Here is a 25,301-nt window from a genome sequence, read left to right on the forward strand (position 1 = left end):
CCTCAAAATATTTTTTTCACTCAACCGCCAACTGAAATGAACCTGGCACACAGGTTACACCATGAAAAATCTGATTAACAGTGCCCCCATTCAGCAGGAAGCAGTTTGGAAAGAAAAAAACTGTGCCAATGTTCGCATATATTATTTATAAATGTTCTTTACATTTAAAGGGGGATATGATATAGATATGAATAATTTGCATTGGTATGGATTTTAGGGTCAATTTTGTTATAAGTACATGTATTTCTGATATTGATTAAGGTATTATGATTGTGTAGTTCATTTTTAAAATGTAAAGTATAATTAGGAAATATAGGTTGTTAATGGATAATCATCAATAAAAGTCAAGCTTGTAGTTATATTAGTTACATTTTCTAGATATATAGAGATATAATTCAATTAGATAGGCATTCTTCATATCTTTCAAAGACTACAGAACATGGCATTTAAGATGTTTTAATAACTTAGGGCTTTTCATGACAATGAGACACGTCTGCTCCTGGCAGCACCAATATACTTCAAGAGGAAGATGGGCATTGAAGAGGCTCGTTATGGAGTTGGTTAGCCATTTGAGCAAGAAACTGCTCTTGTCTGGACTGTTGCATAAACTGGGCACAGAGAACCCACAGAGAGAGTACTGCTGAACTTGCCTAAAGGTGAGATGGTCTTTCAGGAGTTTCTGATTCATGAAAGAATCTGCAAGACATTCTGCAGGACACAGTAGAAAGTGACTGAACTGTCTTAGAAATTTCCTGATTCATGGAAATGTCTGCTGGATACTATGGGCCTGTAGGCTAAAGATGGATGCCCCAATGGTACAAAAGAACTTTGGGTAACTGTCTAGACAGTGAGATGTCTCTGTCATTTCTAGAATTTTGGACTTCTTGTTTGCTTAGGTAATATTTTATCCTTCTGGAGTCTTTGATAGAGTTGAAGAATGGTTAGTTATAGTTATAGTTTTTCTTAATTATGATAAAAGATAAAATAGATTGCTCTTCGGGCTGAGGGGGGGGACTTGGTTGGGGGAGGGGGAGGGAGGTGGGGGGTAGTGGTGGGAGGAGACAGAGGTCTTTAATAAATAAATTTTAAAAAAGATAAAATAGATATAAATATTATAACTGTAATTCTTACTTGATAACTATTTTGTTATATGTAATTTTAGTACGTTAAAATTAAAGCCTTCTTTTTTGTTTAAACAGAAAAAGGGGAAATGATGTGGGAGTGTCATCTATCTGTTGCTTTCATTGGTTAATTAATAATAGGCCAGCCTTCAGGTGGGTGAAATAGACAGAAAAGATTTCTGGGAGAAAGAAAGCCAAGTCAGTCAGTCGCCATGATTCTCCCACCCGACACAGACACAGGTTGAGATCTTTCCTGGTAAGCCACACCTCGTGGTGCTACACTCATTAGAAATGGGTTAATCTAGATGTGAGAATTAGCCGATAAGAGGCTAGAGCTAATGGGCCATGCAGTGTTTAAAAGAATACAGTTTCTGTGTAATTATTTTGGGTGTAAAGCTAGCCAGGTAGTGGGATGCAGCCCATCGCTCCATACAACATTTCTCACTTAAGGTTCTTTCTTCCTTATCTCCCATCATGTTTTCCTTTTTTAATCATTCCTGTATCCCTCTCTCCCTTCATTGAATTTCATTTACATTATTTGGTTCAGACTGGCCTTTACCTTATAATCTTTCTATCTTTTAGCTTCATAGATGGTGACATTATAGTTGTGTGCTACCATGTCCAGTTTGCAGATCTCATTTTAAACTAAAATCTAAACTTAATTCAGCTTTGTGAAGAAACCATATTGAAAACAGAAATAGGACTGGCACCATGGCCAGTGGTTATGCATGCATGTTTCTATGTCTGTTTAAAACATTTTTATGTATTGACACATATTGTATTGATATACATACATATATATATATATAGTATATATTTACCATATTGCAGTGTACATTTCTACCTCTGATTAACATACTTATATAATGTTTGTGTATTGATATATATTTGCCATATTGCAATGTATACTTGTACAGTGTTTATATTTGGAGGTCATTATCCTCATTTGTTACACAGTTGTTTATTGTCTTAGTCTTTAAGTTAGATAGATATTGAGAATTATATAGATAAATAGTCATCTAAGTTTGTCATTTATAATTAGACTAATCAGGTTCTCCTGATATATAGAGATTATACTCAGTATAGATAGATAATCTTCAACCTCTTCAAAGAGCTGTAGAAAATGGCCTTTAATCTAACTCAGAGTTTCGTGATAGTGAGACACTATTGCTCCTGGCAACACCGCTCTATTCCTGAGAGAATGTTGAGCACCAAAGACACTCCACCTGGAGCCTTTTTTTTTTTTTTTTTGGCAGAACTGGCCTTTGGGCAAAGAAATGCCCATACCTCAACCACTGACAGAGATACAGAGCATGCATCAATGGATAAAACAGGACTGTCATATCCTGCCAAGACAGGGTAAGATAGTTTTGAAAAGTTCCTTGCCTTTAATAATGGTATGCAGTTATGTTAGGCCTTAGCCAAAATTGGTTGACTCAACGTTGCAAACAAGACTTTGGGTGATTGCCCAGGTAGTCAGTTGTCTCTGTCAATTGTTGCACATTTTGGATATATCTCGTTTGTTGAGTAGTGTTTATTCCCTTCTCAGATCTTTGATGGAGTTGAAAATTATATAATTGTAGTTACTCTCTACATTATTTGGACTCCTTGAGATAGAATGTTTAGCAAAGCTTTTGTTCTCAATATTGTTTGTTATATTTATTATTTGTTGTTATTGTATATAGTTGTATTTGGTTTAGTTCTGTCTTATTTAGACAAAAAGGGGAGATGTAGGGATAAGTCCCGCCCCTTAGGGGGCGTGTTCGCCTCGGGCTAATGTTGGCCTATAAATTTGGCAAGCCTGCTCCCAGCCATCTTTTTCTGCTTTCCTGGTCTCCACGGGAACGGTGGTTCTGTAAGTCTATTTCGCCATTAAAGCTATATATATTTTTACAATCTGTCTGCATTCGTTTACGCCATTACATTTTGGCGCCCAACGTGGGGCTGGAACCCACGACCCTGAGATTAAGAGTCTCATGCTCTACTGACTGAGCTAGGTGTTATTCTCATGAAAACTGACAAGATGGATGTAACATATCCTTATTGATGATATAAAGGGGTGCTATCACTCTGGATTAAAATATAAAATCCAGTGGTAGCCTTCTCTGTGAAACCAATGCCTTAATCAAGAGGAAATATATACTTTCTTGAATTTTATAAGGGCTGAGAATGATGAGGCAGGAGGCTTCAGAAAAATTATATGACACTAGATGTGTCCCTGGGAAACCATGTTCAGAAGATGAATGTCAAAATGAAGCAATGTGTTCTTGTAACAGCAGCAAGTCCTTCATTCTACCAGAAGGGATTTCCATTCAGAATTATTTTAGTTACTTGGATTTTCTTTTGTAGCAACATTTAACTTTTAATGTAGCTTTGCCTCCAAGTGTGAATGGTTTGGCGGTCTCAGATTAGTTGGAGCAGGCTGGATAGCCCCTGATAGGTGTGACTTTCTGGAGTATGTAATTCTAGACACCAGGAGAAAAGACATGGTTCTTGAATGGACCTGTGGGACAGAGGCATTTGCGGTTCCTGAACAGAGGAAGACTAACAGTTGGAAATCACTGCATAGGTCTCCAGCCTTGTGAGTAAGCTTGAGGGGGAGGGTCATTTCAGACAAGCAACAGGAAGGCCTTTAGGGAGTCCTGCTGAGGCTGAGGGAGGAATTTAGTACATGTGAGACAGATGTAAGCTTCTCTTGTAGGTAGTTATTGCAGCATTCAGAAGTTTTTACAATGATGATGTGTGGAGGTGGCTATACCAAATGACTCTTTTGAATGTAGACAAAACAACCTTATCTTTGAAAAAAGATGTCTTGTAGGATTTTCATAGCTAGAGGGCATAAATTAGTTACTTTTAAAAGACTGAAAGGACCTTCAAGACTCCTATTAAGGGATAAGACAGCTAGTGACATTAAGTAGATACCAGTGCTTATTTATCATTGTGGAAAATCATAGTGCTACTAAGGATTACACTAAATCTACTTGATTTTCCTCTACCAGTGGCGCAGGGAATCTTACACCATACCTGTTTCCCACATAGCTTGTAAAACATTGCAGTCTTCTGCTGAGAGTGAGCTTGTTGGAAATTGTTGCCTTTGTGCTCTGATTAGGATGTATGAAAATATTAATACTCTTTCACATCTGCTAGCATCATATCAATTTTGAAACCTGTGGATCAAGAAGCAATGTTTACACTTATGTTTTATTAAGAAATATATTTAAGGGTTTGGGGGAGATGGCTCAGTTAACAGAGTCCTTGGTTTATAAATGTAAGTTTGACATGCTTGAGTTTAGATACCCACTACTAATATAAAAGTCAGGTGTGATGGCACATATCTAAAGGAGTGGAAACAGGAAGATCTCTGGATTTTGCTGACCACTGTAGCTGAATCCAGTAACTACAGTTTCAATCAGAAACAGTATCCCAAAAGCTAAAGTGGTGTGAAACGGAGGGAGACATCCAGTGTCAATCTCTGATCTCCACGTGTACCTGTACACAAGTTCACCTTGCATGCATTATCATGTACACAAACACATTTACATTAATCCACACGAATACATTTACACAAAAATTATAACACACACATACACACACACATATACACACATGATGTTGGATGTCCATCTGTATGTGTTTTGCTCTTATTGGTTAATGAATAAAGTTGCTTTTGCCTATAGTAGGGCAGAATATAGCCAGGCTGGAAGAAATATATAGAGAGAGTAGGTGGAGTCAAGGAGCTGCCTTGTAGCTGCTCAAGGAGAAGGACATGCCAGACCCTTAATAACCTTACCTGTAGGCCACAGCCTTGTGGCAATACACAGATTGATAGAACTAAGTTAATTGATGAGGTAAAAGCTAGCTAGGAATACGCTAAAGACATTGGCCAAACAATGTTATAATTAATATAGTTTTTCTGTGATTACTTGGGTCTGAATATCTGGGAAATGAGCAAGCAGTATCTTCCTCCTCCTCTTCCTACTACTACTACTAGTACTACACACACAGACACACACACACACACACACACGCACCCACACATAGTGTGCACAAAAGTACATTTCGGTCACATATGATAGTATATGTGTGTAGTATTAAAACTTTTGAAATAAAGGATGATCAAAAATTAAAGGGGTTAAGATTTAGAAATATCATGAGTTAATAACCAGCTTGCAGTATTGAGACTCAGTGAGAAGGAAGAAAGGGTGAGAGTAATAACTCACTCATAAGTCCAAAACTTGCTATTGCCACACCACCCCAAATAACAAAAAACAAAAATTGATATAACTAATTTTCTATTAAAGGAGCCACAAATCTAAATACTATTACAAATGTTCATGATTGATTTAGGAATAAATGTCACTTCTTCATGGGATTTACAACTTCAGTGGTAATGGAGGAAGGAGTTGAGGATGAAGCAGAAACAACAGGAGAATCCTGGCTAGAAATAGAACCTGAAGATTTTATGTAACTGCTACAATTTCATAACGAATGGGATGAGAATTGCTTTTCGTAGATTGTGGAGACCCAAAAATGTGAGCCTATTTCTATCTTGTCTGAAGGTCAGTGAGGTTTAGCTTGTTCAAAGTTGTTAACAACAACTGTGGCTAGACACCCTAACCTAGGGTGTGGTTACTTGTATTTTGGACATCAAGATGGCCCATACAGGTTAACCCTTTCCACCCTGACCAGAAGTCAGAAAATTCAAGCATAGTTCTGCTCTTTCTTTTGAAATAGTATGTTTGACATAGGGAGTGACTGTCTTCAGGATACTTGGTCTAGGATGGGTTGACTACCTAGACAACAGAATGCTAAGGACTTGATGTCTCAAACTATTGAAGCAAATGGCTGTTCTAGTTGTCCTTTGTATCATGTTAATTCCATCTTTTGTTTTCTTCCCCCTGTTGTATTGGGGTATAAAAATGTATGGAAAATTAAACGTGAACAATTTTCAGTATTTACAGGAACCCCTTTCAATACCTGCTTCTGTTTCTGTTTTATTATTCTCACTTGCATCTTTTTACTCTTCACTAACTTTTCTAGACTGCTTGCCCTACCCTGGTAAGTGGTGTCAAAGCTGCTCTCTGACAGTAGATAAGCACAGAAGATGTAAACACTGTGGAAATGACAACAGTATTTAGGATATTACAGAAGTATAGTTCTTACAGCAGTGTCAGCATTAGCCGACAGTGACATTATGGGAAGTGCTAGTGTGCATAAATACTGTCAGGTGTGTAGAAAAGTCATTAGTGAAAGAAATAATCAGTGCACATACAAAGTTCCATTGTCAATCATCATTGAAGGAAGGCTCTCTATTAGCAACGGTATTGTTGCTCACTGCAGACTCAGATAAGTGCTAGAACATTAAAAAGCATCTTTAATGAAGGTATCCATTTTCTTCCCAAAGGCATGTGCTTTAATTGACTACAGTAAGTTATCAACATATCTTTGATATGTGCTGGCAAGCCAAGGTTTTTCACTTGTTTGATGTTGACATTACTGCATCTGACTAAAGTATGCCTCTATCTAGAACGTTTAACTATTTCATTTCTATTTCAGTTCACCGCTCCTCTCCTCTTTTGTTTGAGATTGAGGTTTTGTCTGGTGCTGAGGCTTCTTTCCTCCAATCCTCCTGCCTCAGCCTACTCACTGCTTTGATGACAAATGTGCCCAGAGTTCATTTTTTAAGATTCATTTTATTTTACATGTGTTTTGCTTGAATACATGTATGTGGACCACATGCGGGTCTTCTGCCTACAGAGTCCATAAGAGGATATTACATCTCCTGCAACTGGACTTTTAGTTTGTGAGTGACCATGTGGCGGCTGGAAACCAAACACAGATCCCCAGCGAGAGCCAAAAGTGCTCTCAACCTCTGAGCCATCTCTTCAGGTCCAATGCCCAGTTATTTTATACTGCAAATACTCTTGGCAGTTGTTTTTACATGAATCAACTTGTACATTTTTAAAAAAAAATATTGATTTTTAAGTCTCCAAGTGAAAGTATAAATTATTCGGCCTTTTTAAAAATATTGTAAATATATGTTTTTGTGCTCTCAAGAGCAGTTGTAGCACTCTGTTGTACCTGGCAAAGGTGAAATCCTGTTAGATTTGCTTCTGACATAGTTACACACAGAGTAGTAACATGAACACAAAAGCTGGTGACTGCATTGAGCAACAGGTAATCACGGTGATCTCTGACACAGGACAATCAAGTGAGTTGAGCCATCAAATTCCCCTGCCTTTCTACCTGAAGGCATTTTCCAGAATGCAATAAACAGAGCAGATCCCCTTACCGCTCCAGGTGAAACCATGGAACTTAAGCAGACAGAGCTGGACCCTGGTGTCTGCAGAGGTGATACTGAAAACACTAAAAGTTGCCACACTTCTGTAGAGTAGCCCTGGAAAATTCCTAACTGAAAACCAATAATGTCCAAGAATTAAAGTTATAATTGTGCAAGGAGCTGTTGAGGACAGCAAGGTTACTAGACTACACTGCACTTAGCAAGGTCTGCAGTGTGTATACACAGGGCTGGGATTCATTTGTGTACCTACCGAGAGGAGAAAAATCATTGACTGTGCAGTCATAGTCCTCAGTGCTCCCCACATATTGCATACTTAGCATCATAACTATGCCTATAATACAGAAAACCCCAAATTTGCCATAGAGAACGATTCCCAAAATAATCAAGTTGATCCACAAATGACCTGTATATGGCAAACTTGTCACTCAGCAGTGTAAAAATATAGAATAATAATATTCCATGTCAAATAAAAGAATATAGGCCTGAATAATTAAAAAACTATGAAATTGAAATCCATAATTAGAAATAATTAGGAGAGACCAACCCAGAGGTATGGAAGGAGCAGATATGTACTATAAACTTGCTTTCACAATATGCTAGATTATGTGAGTGCAAACATGGATAGAATGACGTGGGAATCAGGAAGATATCAGAATCAATTCTATATTTATAGCACACTATACACCGCAAAAGAGACTGCTATTCAACAAAAACCCAGGATGATAGCTCTGCAAATAAAAACAAAAAAGACATATATATATATATATATTATACTAGATATATATAATATATAAAGTATATATTAGAGCTGTCATGATCCACTCTGTACACTTATTTACATCATTCATTGTCTATAATATATGCTTTTATGGACTATCACAAGTAAAGAAAAATGAGGGAAGAAAAGAAATATTTTAATCTAAAAATCAATAGAAGAAATACATTAAGAATTTGGTGAATATTATAAATTTATAGGTTTAAGAAACTTATCAAACTCCAAGTGTAATACACATAAATAAAATATATGAACTCAAGTCACAATGACATTAGTTAAAACAAGTGACACACAAAATAAATAGAAACAGAAAAGGGATTTTATCAACTTCCAGAAGATTAAAGATGAGAAATGTCAGAGATTATCAGAAAATAATCCAGAGGGCAACAGAACAATATATAAAATGAAAAAGGGGGTTGGGGAAGATGGAAAACTCGGGGAAAGGATAGCAAGATAGAAACTCATCTGTACAGTGAAAGGGTCTTTCAACAGTGAGCACTAAATAAACACTTTTGCAGACAAGCAACGCTGAGAATTCTGTTTCAGCAGGCAGGAACAAGAAGGAATACTCAAGGGCACTTTAGAAGCAGCAGGAAAGCTAAACCTGCATCCACACAAAGGAAGAAGCAGTGGAAAATAATGAACATTTCTTTAAATATAAGACATGTTTCTCTCCATTTGAATGTACTTAAAATATAACCAACTACTTAAAGCGAGAATAATGGCAGCATATTGTGTGGCATTGCAGCATATGTTTCAGTAATGTGTGCTATCGGTATCACGCAGGAGAGAAGCAGGCAGAGCTGTACAATTCTCCAAATTAGTTACATGTGAAATTATATGTTATTTGAAACTACTTCACATTACCATAAAGTTAAATAGTTTAAGCTAGAAGAAAGGAAAAAGGGGGAGTGTTTTTGCTTGTTTTTTTATTATTTTTCTTTACTCTTTACTCTTCTGGCTCTTTTGGGGGCCCACCACCCTGCTCCCAAATAGACACGCGGAGGATTATTATTACTTATGCATGTCCGGCCTTAGCTTAGCTTTTCTCTGACCAAATTTTCTTAAATAAATTATCCTACCTTTTGTGTCTGGGATTTTACTTTTTCTTACATCTGTATATATTACTTTCACTCTTTGTGGCTGGCCGAGTGGCTGGCCCCTTGTTTTCTCCCAATTTTCTTACTCCTTGTTCTTTTTCTCCTCGTTTTTATACTCTCTGCATGCCAACCCTGCCTGTCCTTTCTCCTGCCTCACTATTGGCCGTTCAGCTCTTTATTAGGTCATCAGGTGTCTTAGACAAGCAAAGAAACACAAGTTCACAGAGTTAAATAAATGCAGCATAAAAGAATGCAATATATCTTTATATCATTAAACAAATGTTTAATTAATTAAACAATGTTCCAGAGCAGAAAGAAATGTAATATATCTTAAAGTAATATTTTACAACAGGGCAGAAAATGAAATTAAGAGATTGAGGAACAGATGCAACGCTGGCTATGAAGAAAAATGTAGAAATAAAATTGAATACTAAAATTAATTTTTAAAATGAGACAATATAAAGAACAAATGAAAAAATGTAACAACATATAGAAATCAAAGTATAACTAAGTCCAATAAATAATTTTAAGTATATTCATGAAGTCCAAGTATAAGCAGAAATAAAAGACTTATAGGTAATGTTAAGAATAAAGGATTCTGTCCTGTGGCCTACTTAAAGGAAAGAAAATTGAAATATAAAATTAAACTAGACATAAATGTCCATCAATTAAAATATTAAGATGCTTGGTAAAATTGATACTCACCAGGATATTAAGAACAGCAGATTGAGCTGGGCACACATAGACTCCAGGCCTCCAAAGCTCTCCTGTCCTCTTTGGTTTCATCCACATCTTCATTTAGACTACTTCCTCCTCCCTGAAGTTCGCTGTTATAATATTTCTACCTATGTATTTCATACTTGTGCACCTTAATTTTCGATAATCTATGTTCTTCCCTATCTCTAACTTGCCTGTAATCTTGCCTCTGAGAAAAATGTGGTATATTCATATTTATTATCAGTCATATCACTTAGCATGATGGATGATCATTTAAAGTTTCTTTTTCCTGTAAATGAACTCATTTTCTTCCTGTTTACAGCCAAATAAACACAACTCCACGTGGACAGATCACATTTTCCTTAGGCATTCACCTAAAGATGGGTGCATTTCTGGTTCCATAACTTGCTTATTGTGACTAGTGTTGTAGTAAGCATAGATATGAAAGTATGTCTTTAGTGTGCTGACTTTTACTCCTTTTAGAATGAGCCAAAGAGGACAATCTCACTGATTTCTGTAATACATTGTCTCCAGCAGCATGGGAAGGACACTCAGTACTCACCTTCTCACCACATCAGTTGTCATTTGGTTTATTTGAAGAAAACTATCATGATGCTGGTGAGATGAACCCACAATGTGGTTTTAATTTGGTTTTCTTTGATAGCTAAACATGTTGAACCTTTTCAATTTATTTATTGATTATTATATTTTCTTTTAAAAATTCTGTTTGATTCATATTCTCATCTTTTGACTGGATAATTTGAAGATTTTGGCTATCAAAGCCTCATTGGATGGGATCCACTGTGATATGTTTTCAGATTCCAGAAGAACTGTGCTCACTTCAGTGAGCATCATCGCAGTTAGTTCTTATAGACAGTAGGGCTTCTCTTACAGCATGGAACCAAGGCAAGAATGGAATAGGGCACAGAAAGGGGAATAATGAATCACTAGAAAAGTTTGGGAGAATAATGGACTATTATACACAATGTAATGCATTAAAATGGTATTCATCTATAATTTATCTCTAATAGATACATACAGTATAGAGCCCCCAACTAATTTGAACATTTTTCAAGTTATTCTTGTAACATTTTCATAAAGAAAGGAGGGTACCATTGTCTTATTCACTTTGTATGCCCTATCTCTTTATAAAAAAAAGCAAAACTGAACGTTCATGTATCAATTATTGTGATTTCCCGAGCTTTGTAATCTTCTCCAGGAAAACAGTGCCCAATTTTAATGTCATTAATAGGGAAAAATATAGTAAGCCTTTATTTAAAATTGTTCCCTTTCATTTTTACAGATGTTTCTCTGTGTAGCATAAGATTCTTGAATTTAGTTGTTGATATTGTCCAATTAACAGGGTCATATTTAGCTAAGATTTGAAACACAAATGTAGCAGTTCTAATGTGCTTATTTATTAGTAAATACTTGGTGTTGTATTTTGTATATTTACGCTGTGACTGGGATGAAATCTCTAGAGACTTGGTTATTAGAAGTCCAGCCTAGGGAATATTTTAGTAATAAAGCTTGGGTGTGAGCACATGAGTGTGTGTGAATATACATAAAAGCATCACCTGGTTAACTTTTCCTAGATAGGTATTAAATCCAGATGAAATAGAAAAATTGGGACAAATTTTAAGAAATGCTATTCTAGTATGTTCTGCCTCATCGCTTTATTAATAAGTTCTCAAAGCAACTGGAAATGAGTGGAAAGCTTGGCTTCTTTATTTTGGGTCAGTCACCTGTGTTCCTCTCCAGGAATGGATAAAATGCCAGGTATCTGGCCTCTGCTCCTTCAAAGCTGAGGGCAAGAGATAAGAACAAGAACACATCTTCTATCGACTTTTACAAAGTCCGGTTCCACATTCCCAAATGGTGCCCCAAAGTCTCCAATCTTCTCCTAAACCTGCAGTCATCTTGTATTCCAGAACTGGCAGAGTCTCAACTGGCAGACCACTCCTCCTGAGATGACCTTGGACAGGAGCATTGTTTCGCCTGAGCCAGATCATCCCCTCCAAATGACAGTACCTTGTCTAGGGTATCTTCAAAGGTTGCAGCGATCTGCTAGGCCACAGTTTGACCAAAACTTGTTAAAAATACCTACCCTGCCCCAGGTTTCTCCCTGACCAAGCCCAAAGCTCATGCTGGTACCCCAAAGATCGTCTAAATATTTACTTTGTTTTTGTGTTTGCTCGCTCTGTTCAGTGCCGGCTTCTGCCATATTGAGATCCTAAGTGCCACCTCTGGCCCAGAACTCTGGATACACAGTGATGACTGGAATTGAGTAACTCATCTAAAATAATTATGATTTTATATTAAAAACCAATTTCTATAAGAACAAAAGGTTTAAAAACCTTGTGCAAGATGTGTGATCTCTTAGAATTACCATCAATTAGAAAGTAAAAGCTTTTTAAAAATAATTTTAGTAACTAAATTGCCTCCAAGTTCTCAATGCAACTTGCACTTTCATGTTTGATTTAAAAAAAGCTGTTTTATTTAGTGGTGATCTATGTAATTTAATCTTAGTTAGTTTACTAACACCATTATGAAATTCAAAATATATTATTTTTAAACTTATCACTAGTTTCTGAGTTCTTTTAGGAAACATAAGGATGTTAATTATTCTATTGAACCAAAGAATTGGTAATATACTATAAAAAGATAAGCTGGAATACTAAAGACATTCTCAATTCAGTATCTCCCATAAATGTTTTCTTAACTTCATTACTATGCTTTAATAGGAAGGAAATATGCAGTAAAATTATCATTTATTTACCCATCAACATTTATTAAACAGTTATGACTCTGGAAAATCTAAATTCAACAGGTAAGAAATGTTCTAACCACCTGTCCTATCCTGAGAACAAGAAGGTTGGACCATAGGTAGCCAAGACTAATATTTAGAATGACATTTTAAAGTTAACTGATATGTTGGGATATAGGAAATCTGAAGACTTTAGAAGAGAATAAAGGGCTTGATAGAACCGTTAAAATCAACCTGGAGTTTCCAACTTCATTTCTACATTTATTCATTCTTAAAATTGCTAAGATGCCACTGACACCTCATTCCCCAAGGTGCTGGGGTGCCTTATTTTCAGCATCCTCTTAGGAGTTTGTTTTCTTCTCGCAGGTGCCTCCCCATTGAGTCTCCCATCCTGCAAACCCCATTCAGAGTACTGCTCCTTCATTTCTTTTCTTGCTCTTTCCCCATTTGGTAAATCTGGTCTCTGTAGGAAAAACAGCAGCCATTTCATTTTAAAAGGAAATCTATTTTAAGTAACAGCAGCTTGGGGAAAGTGTGCAGACTTTAATCCTTCCTCCTCTTTTCTTGAACAATGCTAGTTGGCATGCAGTCAGCAGGAAAGTGAACCTGGAGCTTTCAGAGAAACATTCTCAGCAGAAAGTCGTGGCCCATTATGACAGGAACAAAGGCAATTCCCTTGGAATCATTTTCCAGGAAAACATGTTACAGCACTGTGACTTTATTACAAAAGAAGGAATGACAAAAGAAGAAAAGTAGAGAGAGGGAAATGAAAAAAGGAATATAAAATAAAAAGAAAACAACACTCAGATAGGAAATAATAAAATATTTTCTCTGATTCTCACAATTGATATGTTATTTTTGAGAGCCTACTTTTGATCGCATTTGGTGGTTTGACGATGCTATTCAGTGTTTATTTTAACAAGCTATTGCTATTACTGTGTTCCATTTGGATATATCCATCTATTTTATCTCTTTAAGAGGAGAGAAATGCTTCTAGAGCGTAAGGAACCTCCCTTCTCACTCGGTGTCATTTCCTTGAGGGTTAGCCATCAGTGGTGGTCAAGAAAACCCTCATTTCTGAGCAGCTCTTAAATGGTGCTTTCATTTAATTAGTATTATCTGAAATAGCTTTGTCACAGTTGTCAATCATAACTGGTTATCTTCTTGGTGTTTAGCTTCTTGTTTGTTGTGGTTTCTGGTTACATCTATTAAAAAGTTACATAGAAAAATTGTCTTCATATTTTGGTGTTGCTGTTGAGCATGTACGTTTGTTGGCTTTCCTTATTGATTTCTAGATGTCTTAAGGTTTCCAAATTGATGCCAGATGTTGGTGATGCACATCTTTAATTCTAGCACATGGGAGGCAGGCAGATCTCTGTGAGTTCAAGGCCAGTCTAACAAGAGTTAGTTTCTAGACAGGCTCCAAAGTTACACAGAAACTCTTTCTCCAAAAACAAAGACAAAAACAAACAAACAAAAAAGTTTCCAAATTGATAACATCATCATTCTAGATTGTCATTGGGATATTGTATATCCCTTTCCCAATGCACTTTCTCAGCTTAGAGTTTTAGGAAATATTTTCTGTTTTTGAGTAAACGGTGTGCACTCGTAGATGGGTGTTGTGTGTGTGTTTGTGTGTGTGTACCTTCAATTTGAATTACATTTACTTTCAAAGCATTAAGTAGACACTTACATTCCATTCTCTTGCAAGGCACAATTTAACTTGTCCATTCTAAACAGTAGTTTTATGTTGCTTGCATAAATTAAGTTTTCTACTGTCATTATATTTCTAAGGCTGGGACAGTTAGCAAGGGGATGTTACTTTAAAAGATATTTAAGTACATATTTCTTGAGATTTTTATACAACTAGGATATGTTACTGTGTACTGTGATCATAGAATGTATTTAATGTCTAGTTATTTAGTTCTCCCATTGTGTGAATATAGGATGTGATTCCCAGAAAAATGTCTGAATGCATTGCATTCGCACTTCTGGCTCTTTCTAAGATGGCAGTGCTGTGTTTCTATTATTATTAAATGTTTCACACAGAAAACAGTGTGTGTGTGTGTGTGTGTGTGTGTGTGTGTGTGTTTGTGTGTGTGGTTTCTTTGGCTTCTCTTATTTAGTGAAGGTAAAGAGGATGAATGATGAGAATGATACTATTCTCCATACCATTAATTCTGACGTTATCAGTTTCCTTCGTAATGAACGTTCCTACCAATGAGTCACTATTTCTGTTCATATTCTTTAGTCACAGAATACAGTGACTGTAGTTGGTTGCTTTGTTTTGTTTTGTATTTGCTTGTTTTTATCCTCTTTGGGAGCCAGCCTCACAGTGCCTAAATAAATAACCGGAGACCTATTCTTACTTACGAATGCCTAGCCTTAGTTTGGTTTGTTTCTAACCAACTTTTCTAACTTAAATTAACTTCTTCCTCTTTATTTCTTTCATCTGGACTTTTTACCTTTCTATAGTCTATAAGTCTTTCATTTCTTCTTACTCCATGGCTGGCTATGTGGCTGAGTAGTTGGTCCACGGTATCCCCCTCTCTTTCTTTTCTCTCCAGCCTAGATTTCTCCTATTTATTCTCTCTGCCTGATAGCCTTGCCTATCCCTTTCCTGCCTAGCTAATGGATGTTCAACTCTTTATTAGACTAATCATGTGTTTAAAACAGCAAAGTAACACATCTTTATAGAGTTAAACAAATGCAACATAAAAGGATGCAACATATCTTTGCATCATTAAACAAATGTTCCATAGCATAAACAAATGTAATACATCTTAAAATAATATTCCACAACAAGTAACTATATGGAGATTGTGCAGGTATAGCAAAGGATAGATAAAAAATTCCAGTCTAGGTGACTAGGCACATGGTAACACCCCAATACACCTAAGGCAATGTTAGGCACTTCTCATCTGTCTAGTATCTGTTTACCAGGCTGTTCATCCACATTTATTCTGGAAGGATTCATATAATTACTTAGCACTTACACAGAACAGACAAAGCAAACTAGCATCTATTTTATAACAATGATGTGTGTGTGTGTGTGTGTGTGTGTGTGTGTGTGTGTACACGTGTGTGAATATCAGAGGTAAACTATTCGGGAATCAGTTCTCTACTTCTACTGTGTTCCAGATATCCAATATACAAATGATGTCACCAGACCCAGCTGGAAATTGTGCCATGTTATTGGGCCCCAACATAAAAAAGTTTTAATTACAAATACCCAACAAAAAGTCCAACTTTAATGAAAAACAAAACAAAGCAAAACAAAAAACCTATTCAAGAAAGATAGATGATGAAATATCTGGTTTTAAATGGTACCCTGACTTCTTTTAAAGTGACAGTAGTTGAACTTATTCTTTGACCATTTCCCACATATATATAATCAATTCTGATGCAGTAGCTCCCACCTACTCTCATCTTACCTCGATGCCATCTCTTGCAATCACATCTTCTAGTATTGTGTTGTGGTTTGCTGGATTTAATCAGTATTGTCAATGTCACCAAGAGCTGGCACTCAGCTGATGGAGCCTGCTGGGTACACAGCCGAAGATAAAGGCTGCTCCTCCAAAATCAGTCAGTAGCTATGGTTCAGCAGGGGTTAGAGTCCTGATTGATGAATGACAGTTGAAAGGTCCAGCTTACGTAGACCCATTGCAGGCAGCGAGGGCTGCTTAGGATCATAGCTGCTGCAATGGGGCCATATTCAGCAGAGGGCATCCCACATCCCTTCACCTCACCCTCTGGCTTTTTTGTTCTTTCTGCCCCTTCTTCTACAATCTTTTCAACTTCAATATTTTTATACTGTTGATAAATTTATTTTGACAAAGAAAGAAAAACAATAATTAAAGACATTTTAATCCAGATAATTTTTTATATTATTAATTTCCAACATTTGCAAATGTTTGTAATATTTTGGGTAATTGTAAAGACTTTAAGAAACAACATGAGCCAGGTGGTGGTGGCACATGTTTTTAATCCCTGCACTTGGGAGGCAGAGGCAGGCAGATCTCTATGAGTTCAAGGCCAGCTTGGTCTACAAGAGTTAGTTCCAGGACAGGCACCAAAGCTACACAGAGAAACTCTGTCTTGAAAGCAAAACAAAATAAAGAAGAAACAGCATGATGTGTAATTAGCCGATCAGCATATTTGACACTTAAATAGTAACTCGTGTAATTATTCCAATGGACTGTTCCTTCCTCCCTTCGTAGACAGTGACAGAGGGAAATAGCTTAAGCAACTGGACTAGCCCTAGACAAGAGCTTCATCTGTTTGCCCTAATATTTATGAAATAAATACTTCAAAACACGTAACTCAGGGAAGAGCATGCTTCTCAGTCTTTGATGGAAAGCCAACACTTGTACCTCATGGCTGAGGGTAGACTTTTTTCTTCTGGCTTTTTAGCTTTTGTCGAATCTGATCTAATCCCTGAGGCACGTACTTTGTTCTGTCGTAACTTAGTCTCAAAAGATTATGAATTCAAGGGTTCTAATCATTTACTCTTCCTTCTCCATAACATTCATATTTATCTCTTTTATTCTGTACAGATGTAATCATTTATTCTCTATTGACAAAATTAGCAGGTATGTTGAATTATCAGGTTTATATAATATTTGACATAGCTAGTGTCTTACATCCCATGACTCACTTGAGAATTTTCACATTCTAACATATGTCTTCCTTCAAAATCAGAGCCAGATAATCACAGATGCTCCCGTGTTTGACCTCATGCTAGTTTATTCTATAACATTGATTTCTCCACTATGAGTAGTTGGAATGCTATGTAAGAGTGATTGTATTCTTCTTTTCCAACTCTTTTTGGATTTCATTTCTGGATTAAATGATGTGGTTAGACACTTTCATTTAACTTTGGTATCTAAATTTTACAGTTATGAAACTAAATTTAATATCTAAATTTCTACAGTTATGAAAAATTGTGCAGGGCACATTGATTCAGAGCATTTTAAGATTCAGAAAATATTCTTGCAAATTTTTAAAATCGTCAGTTTTCTTTGGCTTCAAATGAAGCTGAGAGGCAATTTCTACAGTGTTTGATGAAGGCATGCTAGGTGTGTTCAGAGCAGGTGTGCAATGTTAAAAGTATGTGTGGCAATGCAGTGTGACAAAGACCAAGATGAAAGAGACCCTTAGCATCATGAAAGGAAGTGTAGGACAAAGGACATGTAGGGTGTCACAGAGGAGGGACTCCAGAATTTTTGCCAATAAGTGTAGTAATTAGAGCGGGGCTGCGTCCCCAGCACCCCGGCTGCCTGCTCGGCTAGCTTATGCCCCGAAATAACAACACACAAACTGTATTCATTTAAACACTGCTTGGCCCTTTAGCTCTAGCCCTTACTGGCTAATTCTGATATCCCGATCAACCCATCTCTAATAATCTGTGAGAACCGGTCTTACTGGGAAGATTCTAGCCTAGTCCATCCTGGGTGGGAGCTTCATGGCGTGCGTCTGCCCAAGAGCCAGGAGCATGGCGTTTCTCTGAGGCGTCTGCTCCCGAGAGGAGAGCTGTGGAGTCTGACCTCACTTCCTCTTCCTCCCAGCATACTGTTCTGCCTACTCCTCCCACCTATCTTTCAACCAATAAAATGGGCCAAGGCAGTTCCTTTTTTAGCCAATGACCTTCCTCCAACAAATAAGTTACTCAGGTAAACAGTAGATAAATACATTTTCTTCTAGGCTTCTAGAAAACATTTTGACTATTCAAAATCAAACCCAGGACCTATCAAGATGGCTCAGTATCTGCTGTGTAAGCGTGAGCATCCCAGCCAGATTTCCAGCACCTGCATACATAGGTGAGCTCTGTCTTCACATGTAACTCAGCAAAGGGGTGACAGAGACAGGACAAGCTCTCTGCCCCAATCAGAGTCTCTATTTCATTAAATATGCCAAAAATTCACTTGACAAGATACCTTCTGGCTTACACACACAAGCACACACAAAAATACACAGGTGTATCTTTGAACATGTACACACATATCACCAGCAGCAACAGCAACCATTTCCCTCATAAAAAGTTTTCCAAGCATGTGCAAAGGTATGGAAGAGATATTCTTATTGTTTCTCTGTCACTGAACATGTATTTTTGGTATTTTGTAGTGTCACAAATGACTTTTATGCTATTATCTTGGGTCAGTAACAAGAACAGAATGTAGAACTGTATTCCCCTTTCTCTGTAACCCACTTCAAACTGTAATCCACAACCCAGTATGCACACAATGGTGCTCTGTCCTATTACTAACTCAGGGTAGGTACCCGGAGCAATAATGTCAATCAATACATTTCCAACATGGTTAAAAAGACAGAAGATTAGAATTCATGTTGTTCCGGGGACCATGGAGTCAGACTATGATTACTGCAGTACTCTCCTGGTAAACATTCAATTTCAGTCTGCCTTGGCAAAGTTTGTAGCATGGTACATAAGGTAAGCCATGCAGCTGTTTTCAGAAGGAATGCCGTGCTCAGGAGCAGACCCAAGCCTGGATGACTAGAACCAGAGGCCCTGGCTTACTCTTACGAGTCAGGCTTTGATAGTAAGTTTTCTGGCATGCTCATCTGAGATAAGAAAATTAGTGTCAGGTAAACGATAAAGTCAACACAGAACATTGAAATATGGGGCTGGAGAGAAGGCCCAGCTGTGAAGACAATCGACTGCTCTGGAATAGAAACAGAATTTGGTTCCTAGTGCCCACCACAGATGGCTCACAACAACCTAAAACTCCAGCTGCAGGGTATCTGAAATGTCTGCTCTGTATAGACACATGTACATACTCACACACAAAAACACATACATGCATGCATACATATACATAATATCAATGAAATAAATGTTCAAAAAGGAATACTGTGTGAGTTTGAGGCCATTCTGGTCTACAAAGTTAGTTCCAGGACAGCTAGGGCTGTTACACAGAGAACACCTGTTTTAAAAAAGAAAGACTGAATTCTGACAAATATTGTGTTACTGTTACTATTTTTTAATGAATTTCTCATCACTACTGTTGCTTATATGGACTAGTTATAAATTCAGACTTTGCCTTATGCTAGTAAATGGTGAACAGATTACTTGTAAATGCAAAAGAGTTGTTAAAGGAAGAAACCAAGTCATACGTATCTCTAGTCTTGTTTTCCTGGTGAAAGCCAACAGGCAAAGAACTCAAGAGGGGGAAAGTGGAAATTCAAATAAATCTTTGTAATTTTATCAACAATTTCTTCTGTCATTTACGAATTATAATTTTAAGATAAAATTCTACTTTATGGCTCATCTTAGTGCTTATGTTTCCTTGAGGTTCACAGTTACTCTCAGTTAATGCTATTTTTTTCCTATTATATTTTCGTATTTTTTTCTATGATGTATTTTTTGTGTTTTTCTATTATTAAAATACATGAATATCAGCAATCTTTGTAAATGAGGACTGGATCTTTAAGACTGAAAGGATTAACTTATTTTTTTCAATGTACCTTTTGCTGGCCTGGAACTGCTGGGATTGAAGGTACACATCACCATAGTTACTCAGTCTGAAATAATTTATTTAAATCTCCCTGTTAAGTTGTGTGAAGTGATGCATAGATGAAATCTCAGAACAGGGGAGAGAGAGCAGGAAATGCACAACTTTCAGCTTGCGTGGGCTACATAGTGTGATCACTTCTTCCTTTATGCTTGTTTGTTTGTTCTATTGCTTTTTTTTATTTATATGCTGATTTTTGTTTATTTGTGATAGGGTTTCTCTGTAGCTTTGAAGCCTGTCCTGGAACTCACTCTGTAGACCAGGTTGGCCTCAAACTCACAGAGATCCACCTGCCTTTGACTCCCATTCCCCAGTGCTGGAATTAAAGGGGTGTGCCACCACCTCTTGGCTAGTGTAACCATTTCTTCAACAAACACACAAATGATAAGTAAATAAGAAATAGTGAATAAATATTTACCATAACTGATGTCAGATAGCAGCTAGTGACTCTACCTAAGGAAAAGAGAGAGAGAGAGAGAGAGAGAGAGAGAGAGAGAGGAGAACAAGAAGAAGAAGAAGAAGAAGAAGAAGAAGAAGAAGAAGAAGAAGAAGAAGAAGAAGAAGGATGAGGAGGAGGAGGAGGAGGAGGAGGAGGAGGAGAAAGAGGGGAAGAAAAAGGAGGAAAAGTGTCCCTCATTTTATGGTATCATCCACCATTTCGTATTTAGTGGGGTCCCACATTAATTTTAATCTTCATATTAACTTTGTGATGTAAATATTACTCCATTTTATGTCCTAACTCAACAGTACAACACAGATTCTGATGCAGTTCTTTCCCCCTATTTACACAATAGATACTACATAAAGTGCTTACATTTTTATTATATGTCTCTAAGAAACACAGACTAAGAACACTAAACAGAAAACAAAAGAAGACAGAAGAGAAACATTTCCTCTGAAACATGCCCTGTTGATAATACCGCCAACACTCGGGGGAAAAGTCAATATCCAAACTGGAACAAAGCCATGTGTTGTGAAGCAGTTTAGTAACAGGACTTTGGAGGAAAGCATGTGAGCTCACTTCATAGTAAAACAGGTCCTGCAAGGCCAGGTAACTCAGGAAGCCGAATGGTAATTATTCACAGAAGAAAGCCAGCAGTGTACTGTTACAATACTACTGTAGCAAGTCAGAAGGTCACAAGGCTTGCAAGGTAGCTGACACAACCCGAAACTGCTGGGCCCCTGTACAAAGAAAGGATAAAATGGGAGAGAAGGAAGCTGGTTTTTCTAACATGTCTTTGCAAGGTAAGCGCCAACAGCCTTTGAAATGTTCTCAGTCAGAAACTTCAGCAGTGTTCTTAGCTCTGTGTGTGCGTGTGCCCGCGCGTCTGTACTTCAGTGCATGTTGCCACCGCTGAGTTTTGAGGTATTTCCAGGCTGGGGGAGAGCGGTGAGGACTGTTACTAACGTGGAAGATGGATATTGTCGCTGCCGCGCTCACTCCTTTAACAATAGTAGAAAGTAGATAATGCCTGGGAATCCATCTGAACCCTGAGACTTGGTGATCTGGGCTGCAGTGGGTTTTCAGGGGCGCTCTCCCCAGCACTGGAAGAATAGTTATTTTTGTGTGCACTCGTGGATGTTTTGTTTGTAATCAGGCACTGTCATCGCGATCACTTAGGTTTACAAGTTAAGTGTCCTTGTAATCAATGTAACTCCACTTTTTCAAAGAAGGGAAGCAGTCTCAGAGGGCCAGCTTATCAGCAGGAGGAGTGGCTTATTTTACAGGTCTTACTTCATCAGATACCTTTGCCCTTTGAAGGGTTTGCTTTATTGACTTTGGCTAGAGTAGGCAGCCAGGCTTAATTTGTTGGGAACACGGGGCGGCTCACACATTTCCTTATTTGTATGTATGTATGTATGTATGTATGTATGTATGTATTGTGTGTGTGAAGCTCTTTTCTCAGAAAATAAATCAATAAATACTCTCTTAGTATGTTTTGCAATGTTTTATTATTCTACTCTGGAAAATTACTTACTAGCTTTATATAATAACATTTTCATCAGAAAGTATTTTTTAAATGTATTTGATAATTGCTTTTGGTTTAGGTTATTCCTGTGAAAATATAAAAAAACCTTTGTCACCAAAAAAATTGTAAAATATTGAACTGTTTATTCAAATGAATTCATCAAAATGGCAAGGGTGGTGGCCAGTCTTTAATCCCAGCGGCAGGTGGATCTCTGTAAGTTCCGGGCCAGCCTGGGCTACAGAGAGTTCTAGGACAAGGAGAGCCAGGTCAACACAGAAAAACCTTGCCTCAGAAAATAGGATAAATGTACATCTGTGAACAAAAACCAGATGCTTTAGAACAGCTTGGTAGCCAAAGTGGACCATCCAATCACAGATGAAGCCTTTGCCTACTTCATCTTCACAATAGTTGCTTTAGAGTTGCAAAATCTTAGTTTTTAAATCTTTGTATTTTTTCTAAAATACCTTTTGGAAAACTGTGGAAATGCTATTATTAGAAAATACTCTTAATTATAATTAATAAAAAATTATGTGATGAATCTAGTAAAATTAAAAGGCTCATTTGCCAGAATGTCTCATTTAGAATATTATGAGAATAATTTATTTGCATTAATTTTATTGACCAAGAGGTAAAATAGATATATACCGTATATGTGAGATATATATACCCATATATCACATATATATGTACATACCTTAACTTTAAGTAGTAGTATTCCTTGGAAAAGTATGAAAGAGGCACCTAGACTGTAAGAACATTTCCTAAATTGATTCCCTGAAGAAAATGTATATGACTGCTGCCGTATGCTAGTCCCTTGTAGGTTTGCTGATGCAGTTCACAGTTGAACATAAATGTAAGAGGACACAAACCTCTCCCATACTGTGACCATCTCAGTATGTGGGGAGAGCATCAATGTGTTTGCATCCTAGCATGGGGATGTTGGCTGTTTGTTGCTGTTCCATTTTTCTCATGTTTTCATACTGTATTTCTGACAGTCTACTTTCCCCTTCTCCTGTTATTCATACACAGCCTGCTTAGAAGTCACCTTGGCAGGTCTGCCAATTTAAGACCTGTGGTTTTAGAGTGTTGGCATGCTGTCATTTCAGTCCGTGTCACATGAAAATAAACAGAAACTACTGAGAGATTTGGGGAAACAAAGGAACATTGGCAGTTTTTACCCAATTTCTGGATTATTTATAATATAAAGAAAATTAATGTCTGGACCATGTCTATTTTTATTTATGTGTATAAAGATAAGGTGTTTTGATAATTTTGCTTACCACCTAGAGAATCAATACAACCCAGAGTCTTCATTTATATAATATACTAACATTGTTGTGTTATCAATGTCCTACCCAGTACTAGATCTGAAAATAGATATCAAAAATGATCAAAATGAATGAAATAAAGTATTTTCAAAGATTAATTTTGCCTTTTACTTAACAGCATATATTTTAAAGACTGTTCTGAGCTGGTCAAGGTGACTCACATTTGTAACCCTAGCCCTAGGGAGATGAGGTAGGAGGTGTGCCAAGAGTTTACACTAGCCTGTACTACAAAGTACGTACCGAGATAACCTAAGTTGTGGTGTGACACCCAGTGTCAAAAGAAAGAAAGAGAAGAAAAGAAAGAAAAATTAAAACTCTGAAGTTACTTGAAGATGGGTGTTTTTTTTTTTTAATTTGAAACACTATGTTCAGATATTGTTCTTCATACATGAAATACATAGCAGAAGGACAAGTGTTTGTCTTTGACGATCTTATTTATTATTACTGGAGCTCTTACATGTGCCTTTCAACAATGATTTTCTAAAGATGTTTATGTAGACATTTGATATGCTGGACCATCTCTAGACAGAAATGGGGGGTATTATGGTATAAATATATGGCCAAAATGTGTTGGTCATAATGTATCTGCGACAGAAGGCAGCCCCTGTTGGGAGGTGTCTGTGCTATGAGCGTTCTGCTGTCTTGCGTGGGTTCCTACAGCTGGAGGCAAGGCTGTTGTGAACAGTTGCTGTTCTGTTGCCCTTCTACATTCTGCCCTGAGAAGGTGCAGCAAGAACCTCTGTGCCAGATCATGGGATTCCTGTTCTTAACTGTGAAAGTAAAGTGGTGCTGATCACAAATTCCCAGTTTATTTTATTCTATTAGGGTAGCACAAACTAGTCTGTGTCAAGGGTTAGCCGTAGAAATAGAAGAGTCTTCATTTTGCTGGTATTATGTGTGTGTGTGTATATATATATATATATATATATATATATATATATATATATATATGTAATAATGCTGCTATATATATAACTTTATATATAGCCACAAAGTGATATATCTATATAATAGCATGTATATAGTACATATATGTATATATACATATATACCACATGTACAAAACATACACAGACATATATATAACACATGCAAAATCACATACACACACACACATGACACAGTCAAGCACCTGGTTGTACATATTCTTGTTACTGAAGCCCAGGCACTACTGATCTCTCATAGTTCAAACAGCTTGGAAAACTGGACTTTCGTATGTCAACAGCATGGGAAACTGGGCTTTAATAGTTAAGTTAATCTAACTCTATCTATAGTTTAATATAAATGAAGTTTTATTATCCTTCTAAATACAAAAAGTAATTCCTTTGAGTCTCCATGTCAGAGTGACCAGACAGAGAATTTAAGATATGAATTTTACAGTAGAAGTTCATCATATTCCCAGGTTCAATTGTGACTTGCGTAGGTTAAGACAGAGTACCAACTATGAATAGCATACAGAAATGGGTCATAAAGAATAGGCATGTGCTCTTTACACCTTGTCACTTGCTGAGGAAAGGAAGAACCAATTTCTAGCATATAGCACATAACTCAGTAGGTCAGCTCATTGCTCTACAGCACAGGTGGAAGCCATTTTTCAGGTGACTGGATAACCTGCAGTTCCCTTCCCAAGTCCCCGAAAGCTGCTATAGTCCAGGATTCCCTGTTATCTTTTCTTCCATGAGTGATTTAGATT

The 25,301-nt window shown here is 37.1% G+C and overlaps 1 protein-coding gene across 1 annotated transcript in view; it reads left to right on the forward strand.

Annotated features, from left to right (window-relative positions):
• Positions 1–21,446: 21,446 nt before the first annotated feature.
• The window catches only part of Naaladl2 (N-acetylated alpha-linked acidic dipeptidase like 2), an 835,422-nt gene continuing 831,567 nt past the window's right edge, over positions 21,447–25,301 (forward strand). Inside the window, exon 1 of the mRNA XM_041659204.1 lies at positions 21,447–21,555. Coding sequence (XP_041515138.1) covers positions 21,513–21,555 — 43 coding nt within the window. The 5' untranslated portion in view covers positions 21,447–21,512. The remainder of the gene's footprint in view (positions 21,556–25,301) is intronic.

Source organism: Microtus oregoni, unplaced genomic scaffold (assembly GCF_018167655.1).
Source record: "Microtus oregoni isolate MIOR12 unplaced genomic scaffold, Mior012 000010F_ref0000083, whole genome shotgun sequence".
NCBI lineage: Eukaryota > Metazoa > Chordata > Mammalia > Rodentia > Cricetidae > Microtus > Microtus oregoni.